Source organism: Belonocnema kinseyi, chromosome 10 (genome assembly GCF_010883055.1).
Source record: "Belonocnema kinseyi isolate 2016_QV_RU_SX_M_011 chromosome 10, B_treatae_v1, whole genome shotgun sequence".
NCBI classification, from domain to species: Eukaryota; Metazoa; Arthropoda; class Insecta; order Hymenoptera; family Cynipidae; genus Belonocnema; species Belonocnema kinseyi.
In genome coordinates, this window is record NC_046666.1 from 51,357,929 (window position 1) to 51,366,792 (window position 8,864).

Here is an 8,864-nt window from a genome sequence, read left to right on the forward strand (position 1 = left end):
AGCAAACTGAATGTTAAATCAAAAAGCATGAAAGAGGGAGCTCTTCTTAATATTTTGATACCAAAATCATGTCGATACACCTTACCGACTGCGAGTAAAGCCTCCCACGCTTTAACTTGACAGACTGTAAATACATTTAATTTAATTTACATTCAGCAAAATAAAAATCATTTCTACTTATTTCATTGGATTTTTACGATTTCCAAATACTTGGCGGAATTTCAAAGGAGTTTCTGTAATGAATTTCCTATAATTAAGAATCAATTATTGTAAAATAATTAAAGTGGTTATAAATTTTGCGAAAGTGGTTTATTCCACCTCGAGAATGGCAGATCAGTTAACTACGGATATACGTATGTGTATATGCTAGCACTGGTACATATACGTATATAATTCGGTAGTAATTTTGGGTGCCAGCCGGGCCCCTTAAATCGTCTTAAACATCAAAAAGGGAAATAGAATAACCCGGCAAAATAAGTGGGAATTTAAATATCTAAACTGACATGCTAGCAACCTGAAAACAAAGGGGAGAAAACAAGAGAGGGATCATAAGGACCGGGATCACAGAAAAATTGCCAAGAAAATCTCAGAGAGAAACAGAGAAATCTCAGGAAAAAGACAGAGAAATCGCAGGCAGGTGGTTCTTTTCATCTACAACGGCCATTTCCAAAGAAATAAAAACAAGTCACTTCACTAACTCGATATTTATTCACCCGACAACATAATTCAGAAGATGCTATTTTAAATTATGAATTACCGAGGAAGCTTAGACCTCGTGGTCGGACACTCTACGTACGCGACGAACCCTGACCTAAATAAAAAACTAACGAAACATCGAAAATCGCGCCAAAAGGGAAACTCCGCACTGACTCGACACACCTACAATTTATCGGGAAGAGAGCACTTAGAGGGGCCAAGCGAAGCAATGGACTGGACAGGAGCGAAGTCCAGAAGTAAGACCCAAATTCTGCATTGCATGGTCCGCCGAAATACACAAGACATTTTTAATTCTTGCCTTCCTCTTTCTTTCTTTTCCTCTGAATTTTTATTTTCTTCTTATCGCCTTAATCCAGTTTTTTTTAATAGGGTCAATTAAGGTGGATTTGCGACACAATTTGGTAAACGATGCCAAAATTTCAGAGCACGTGTTGCTACTCTTCGACCAAGAACGTAAATGAGAAAGTGACAGGTCCTGTGCAACGCGCCTAGACCGTCAACTCAACGGGTTTCTAGGGTCAGGGCGCGTTCACAGAACCTTAAACCGCAACGCACTACCGGAGAACCTCGAAACTACTCATCCTTACCATCTAAAAGTTAATTCTACAATGATTTTATAAATAAATTGTTAAATAACAGTACAATCCACAATAACTATTAGTAGTAAGTGAGTTTCTCCCGTTTCCAAAACAAAACGGCCCGGAAGTAAGTGATTCTTGAAATATGTTAAAGTTCCTAAGTTTTAGCAATAGGCGGGAAAATTTGAAATAACAAAAAAAATAATATGAATTTTACATGTATATCACTAGATAAGGTTTATTAAAAATCATTAATAATTAAACAAAGACTAAATTAGGTACTTTAACGTTATGTTTCGCTGAACATAGAAACTGACAAAACCCGAGTAACAGCGTCACTATCGACAAAATTTTAGAACTAAAAATTAATCATTTAATAAAAGTATGCTTGATTTCCGTGACATTCTCGTTGGGTTTTGACATATCTATAAAAGTACTATTAAGACCATAGTTTTATGAGCTAAATCCTAAACTGACTTTAAAATAATAGTTTCACTAAATATCTATTAACTAAACTAAAATTTATTTTCGACAACCTAGTGCCATGTATCCAAAATTCAAAAGATCTATAACTGAAACAGAAAACTGAGTTCAAAATGTAATTACCGGGTTTCATTCTCATACATTCATAATCCACGTGGATCCGTCGCTCTAATATACAAATATAAATAGCCTATTAACTAATTTCGACCACAGGGGGCGTGCATGCGCATTTTTACAAGTTCCCTAAGCTTACGGCATAAACAGAGTTACCGATTTTACATTTTATATTTTTGCGTTAGTCGCTCGTTACATGGTCGAATCTCGATGTTGACATCCAAATGATTTTCCATCCGAAGATCGATGAGACCACTCTTGCCAAGTTTCCGATCGTCGGTTGTAAATCTTTCCCAGAATCCGTACCAGCCTGGGCTCTGATCATATCCGGTAACTGTAGTGATATAGTTACGGGACTGGTTCTAGGTGGCCATACCGAGGAGTTGCAGTTGTAGTGGTGACGTCAAACCCCGGCGACTAGATAAAGAGGGAAAACTGTGAATTCTCCACCAAGTGAAAACGCTCCCTTGATGAGAAGTTGAGGCCCGCATTCTCGTGCTGAGATCGGAAACTGGAGGCACAAGATGGCGGAAATGTGGCTGGTGATAAGTAATTCACCCTGGTCGTTAGTAAATTCGGCAAACCCTTGGAAGTGACAGATCATCCCTTAAGTCCGTGGTGGTGCTATCGTTCTCGGAGATTTGAGGTGGTGGATAAGCCATGCAACAAACGTTCGGAAGGTATAAATAAACAGTTAACAATTTTTGATGAGTGCCCTGTGGTCGAGACTTCCGTTCTTGGCCGTGGTCTTGTCGTTCGCGAATCATTCAATAAATCTCCTTTTAAAAGTGACAGGTAAATAAAATTTACCCTGTCACAATTTTAACTTAGAAATAAATAGAATGAGATAATATGAAAAATACACTGAATTAGTCTTTGCTTTAACTTGAAGATAATTAAAAGAATAATTGTATAGAACTTTTTACTTTAATTGAAGTGAAATTTTGCTGCTTACCATGAATGAAAATAGTAGCCAGTACCACGAGGTACAGAGATAGCTTCATGTTTACTTCAAAATAGTTCTTAGGAGATCGTGAAATTTAAACTGCTAGCACACGGATAAAAAACTAAAATTTTCTGCAGCTTATATACCCACTTTTTGAATCTATTATGCGATTTTATGCAAAATATCTATTGTGGGAAAAAGCCTTTTATCGTCAAACTTTTGTTCTACGATAAAAACGAAGAATCTATATTCACAAAACTTTGCCAGTATAATACTACCTCATCACATTAACTATGCAATAATAGAAAAAAATTTCTGATACATTTCTGTTTTGTGTAATAACATACTTGTATTAAAGTAACAAAATTCTTTTGTAAATTTAGGTTTCTCTTACTTACTCAAAAATAAAATTTCGAGCCAAAGCTAAGTTCAAGCGGAGATTTTCTAGTTGTAGTTCATTTCTTAATGATATTCGATATTCGGGTAGAAAAACTATAAAATCTATAAAATGCGAATAATTATTTTAAAAGATAATTTGTTTTTATAATTTAGGGCATTACAAATATCATTTTCGTATGATTCTTGAGAAAATAAAAAAACGTGTCGCAGATTTCAGAAATGTAAAATAAAAATTTCAACCATGAAGTTAATTTTTAACCATAGAAATGAATCGACGAAAAATGTCATGCTTAGTAGATATTTCTACGTAAAGAGAATGTTCGACGAATGTTCTAAAAAATAAATAAATTTTTTTAATGGAAAATATAAATTTTTAACTGAGTAGAAGAATGTTTAACTAATCAGTCGACCAGAAAAGATTAACCTACAAAATAATCCATTTTTTAAATCAGAAAATATGAATCTTAAAATAGAAAAATAAAAATTATTAACAAAAAAACGCATCAATTTATACTTCAATGAAAAAATGTTTTAATTCTGCATATGAAATAGTTAATTTTAACAAAAAGGCAAATTTTCATCAAAATGGTTGAATCCTTGAACAAACCAGAATAATTTTTGTCCAATTTTGAATAAATGAGGTGACTTTTCAATTAAAATGTTAAATTTCGAAACAAAATCTATAAATTCAAGCGCGACTTTGCATGTGAATTTTCAATTTTTTGAAGAAAATTCAAAAAGTTGTTTTGAGAATCTTCCAAAGTTTTCAAAAGCAAGATTTTTCCCCTTAGCTTTGACTTACTGATTTCTGCAAATAGCACTACGTAACATTTTTAAATCTTGAAAAAATAATAATACACGCATAGAAAAAATAATAAAATATGCATAGTGCCTGTCTAACCTTTACTATCTTATTTTCTCCTCCCTGCTGCATGCTTCCTCACCATGTCCTCTTTCTTAATCATCTTATATAGCCCCCTTCCCCTTACGTTGTTCTCACTTAATTCATCTGTAATTTATTCATTCTAATGTACCTCTTCTTTTTATAATCCATCTTCCTGTCCTCTCTGATGATTAGCTTCTCCCACCAACACTCAATAAAGAGTCTCCTTTCCCCTACTTCAAAAATATTTCCCTTATGTTTGCACGCTTGATTCCACGTTGTAGCCCCTAAACTCATGCTACCCATCTCCTCCCTGAAAATATAATAAGCTGTATTCCTTGCAAACCCTAATAATCGCTTTACTTACCGCAACTTAATTAAATAAGACACTTATCACTAGGGCCTCAAAAATTTTATTCTTTTTTAAAATACATCTGTAAAAAACTTCTTTCCCAGCTCCCACACCTGCCTTATCACCACATTTGACCTTTTCACTCTCTCTTTTATATGAGCATTCACTTTCCCATTCCTCCGAAACAGGATGTCCAGGTACACTAACTCTTACTTCCTGAACAGTTTTCCTCTCCCAAATCCACTCACCTCCCTTGCCCCTTCCACCTCCTTTTCTGTACGCCATAACCTTGGACTTTTCCGCAATCGGCACTAAGTCATCTGCATAGGAGAGTGACCATATTCTCACTCCTCCCACACCAACTTCTCCTTCCACTCCGGCCGCTAGCTTACTTCCCATATCGAAATTGCCCTCACGCCCCTCTCGCTCTATCTTTCGTCTCTTCATATACCTCCATTACCCTCTCGATCAGGTCACTCTCCACTGCCCTCTCCAGCATCACATCCCACAACATCCCCCTGTCCAGCAAAGGAAACACGCCTTAAAAGCCACACTTCGTTTTCTACCCCATCCAGCTTTGCTAAACTAGAAACGGGGTACGGATGTCACCTTAAATTATTTCTTCGACCAGTCATAAGGGTGCCTTTCCACCCTCACGTGGCGATGGAAAAGGGTAGGGCTTCGACCTTACATTATTTCTGTAACCAGTCACAGGGATGACTTCCCGCACCCACATGGCGTTGAAAGCGGGGTAGAGGTGCGACTTTCAATTGTTTCTTTGACAAGTCTCAGTGGTGCCTCCCCCCATGAGACGTTGGAAAGGGCAGGTGTGCGACCTTACATTATTTTTGCGACTAGAGGCAGGAGAGCCTTCCCACCCTCCACGAGATGTCAGAAGGGGTAGGGGTGCGACCAAAATTATTTATGTGATCAGTCACAGAGGTGCATAGAACGTTTCTTCTTAACGCGTAAGAAGACAAAAACTATCAAAATCACTCCTCAATTACATGGCCTTACACTAAAATGCGTGAAAGCCCTTTTCGTATGCTCTTTGCCGGTACAGATAATGTATATAAACATCGCAAATAAGAAATCAAATTTTTTAAAGCTTTAACACTGAAAATTATATTTGCAGGTGTCTTTATATCCAAGTTTGTAATCAGCGCATCAACATACATCATTATACGACTTTAAAAAAATGTAAAAAAAAGGAAAAAATGACCGCAACATGCAATCTTGCCGGCGCTGGTAGGCTAGCCACTACGTTCCTTAAATTGCTTGAATTTCTTGAATGCCATACATTCATTAAATTGCATGAATTCCTTGTACTCTTTGAATTGCATGAATTTTTTGAATTGCATGCATTCATTGAATTGCAGGAATTCCTTGAATTTTATAAATTCATGGAATTTCATGAATTCCAAGAATTCCATGAACATGCGCGCTCTTCCTCTAACTTGCTAGAAATATGCTTTCTTAAAAACCTTTTCCATCAACTGATCCTTTTCTTGATCCGCTAAGTGACACTGACATATCACCTATTCCTCTACCAGACTCTACCAGACCTGATCTGGTTCCGGATGCATCACCTGATCCTCTAAGTGTTGAGTTAGCGGTCGCATCAGATCTCATTGATTTTGATTGATACTGATTTGTGATGGTCTGAATGAAAAGTCACTTTAATTCAATTTGTTCTGGCGCAGATTCTTAGCTCTGATCAGATAATTTATTGAATGAAACACAATTTGCAGCCATAGCTATCAGACAAGGAATGAATCTGGAGCCGAGAACCGGCTGGGACGGTCCCACGATGAAAGCGTACACTCTACTGCCCTTATCATATAAAAAGGGAGGGATTGATATCTATCTACTCTTAGACTACGAAACTGCTCTCTTTTAGAAGAATGCGCTTACAAAGCTAAAATATTTTCAGCTATTCTTTCCAGCTTCACAGATTAATACCTGATCCGTCGGCGAATACGCCTCCTTATCTGCTGAGTTCACTCTTCCGCTACCTGACCTATCAACTAATAAGCTTCCTGAATGACTGCTTAAGCTCTCTTGGCTAATTTGGCCATTATTTTCCGATCCATGTTGTACTATAATTAAAATAAATCAGGGTTATTGCTACCAATATTTACTTTATGTCAGTATAGAAATTTCCAAAAAGAAGTTGGTCAGATTATTACAGTTTGTATTTAGAACAGAATTATTGATAAAGATAAAAATTGATTTTGCTTTAAAAATCTGATTCGCGTTTATGTTCTTTTGAATAATTACAACAATAATCATTTATCGGAACATCAAAAATTCATTAATTGTTACAAATGGTTACATTTCAAAGCGTCTGTCCCTATTTACACCTAATCTCTGTGACCTTAATAATTCTATAAGATTGAGATATATTACTCAGAACTAGCTAGCTAGTAAGTCTAGCTTCTTCAAACAAAATACCAACATTTTATTGATACATTCATTTGTTTACAAAATTTCAATGTACTTGAAGAGCTTCCTGTACTTCCACGAGCATCGCAATTTAGAACTAGGCTGGCCTTAAGTAAAAAAAAAGAACGAGCATCTTCTCACGAAAATTTATTTTTAAGAAATATGTAGCTATACGACGGTTATGGCACTTGCCAAACATCACAGGGGTCGCGTTGAGCCTATAATAACTGAGAATTTATCCAGCATTTACATGATTTTATACGTATATTCACACCATTCAAATATTATTTGAATACTGTAATAAATATTTTCTAATTTGACACACATCCGCATATACAAATATTCCTAAGATTTCGAAAAATTTCAAGGGATTTTAGAGGATTTTGAATTCCTTGGAACATTTCCAGAAACTTTAAGGGATTACGAAAGATATCTGAAGATTTTAAGAATTTCAAAGAATTTCAAAGAATTGTATAGTTTTTCAAGTTATTTGAAGAGATTCCTGGAAAAATTTTTAAAAATTAATAGATAAATAAAAAATTTCAAGGAATTGAAGAAATTTCTAGGTAATTAAAATTGTATTTCAGAAAAATTTAACAAGTAACTTCAATTTTATATCTACTTAAGAGATTTAAAATGGGATTTACTTATTTTAATAGATTATGAAAATTTACAAGATAATGATTTCAATTGATGTCTAAGAATTCAAAAAAATTTCAAGAGAATTAAGAACTTTACAAAGATTACTAGAGATTTCAAGACATTTTTAAAATACACTAAATTCAATTTTAAATGATTCTGACTTTAAGTTTAAATTAATTTTTTAATTTTACATTGATTTTTACGACTTACAAAAATTCCAAGAAATTGCTAAGATTTCGAGTAAATTGGAATTTGGAAAAACATTTTCCAAACGATTTAAAAATATTCCAAAAGAATTCTAAAAAATTGAACACTTTCAAGAGCTTAACAAAAATTTTAGTATTTTCAAAATTTTCAAGGAATTTCTGAAAAATGTTGGAAAGTAAGTGGATTAAAATGACATTTCAAGAGATTTCTAGAGGTTGCAAGGATTTCAAGAAATTTAAAAAACGTGCTGTAAATTTCATTGTAATGTAGGTATTTCAAATTGTTTTTTCTGATTGGCATGTATTTTTACGACATACCAAAAAAAATTGCACAAGATTTTAAAGGATTCAAAAAAACGTCAAGAGGTTGAGAAATATCCCAGGAATTTAAAATAATTTTGTAAGATTTTCAAATACTTTAACGGATTTCTGAGAATTTTTTAGGATTTCGAAAGACTTAAAGGGATTCCAGAGATTTTTAGATTTCGAAACTATTTTTTTTAGTTTTTTAAAATTAATTTAAAGAATTTCAAGATATTTAAACTTTGCTTTTTTGAGAACTTTAATGCATAAGCTTAGCTTAACTCAAATATTCAAGGGATTTCAAATGATTTCTACTAACTTAAATACATTTGTAAGATTTCCAAAAGAAACTTTTTACTGTATTTTAATTCATACACAAGAATTTCAATAGAATAAAAAAATGTCAAGGCATTTAAAAAGTTTTGGTAGAATCCCCAAAGATATCAAGGAATCTCTACAAACATTTGGAAAATAAATTAAATCTTCAAAGCTCTCCAAGGATATCAAAGATTGTTCGGCAGTTGAAAGTTTTTTTTCCAAAGAACTTTAATACATAAGTTTGACTTAACTTGAATAATCAAGGTATCTTAAATTATTTTTATTTATTTGAATACTTCTTAGTAAAGAATTTTAAGAGATTTATAAAATGTCACGGGATTTAAAAGAATTATGTAGGATTTAATTTAGAATTTATGTAGAAGGTTATTGGTAGAGCAGGTCCCCTTATCAGAAGTAAAAATATATCAAATAAAGCTAAAATGGCAATACATAATTCTATATTTGTACCGACTGTACT

General features: G+C 33.9%; 1 protein-coding gene across 1 annotated transcript in view; it reads right to left on the reverse strand.

Annotated features, from left to right (window-relative positions):
• Window positions 1-5,948: 5,948 nt before the first annotated feature.
• LOC117181112 (hornerin-like) overlaps window positions 5,949-8,864 on the reverse strand; it is a 13,366-nt gene continuing 10,450 nt past the window's right edge. Inside the window, exons 4-6 of the mRNA XM_033373680.1 lie at window positions 6,973-7,024; window positions 6,435-6,571; window positions 5,949-6,134 (exon numbers count right to left, since the gene is read on the reverse strand). Of these exons, the coding sequence (XP_033229571.1) occupies window positions 5,949-6,134; window positions 6,435-6,571; window positions 6,973-7,024 (375 nt within the window). The remainder of the gene's footprint in view (window positions 6,135-6,434; window positions 6,572-6,972; window positions 7,025-8,864) is intronic.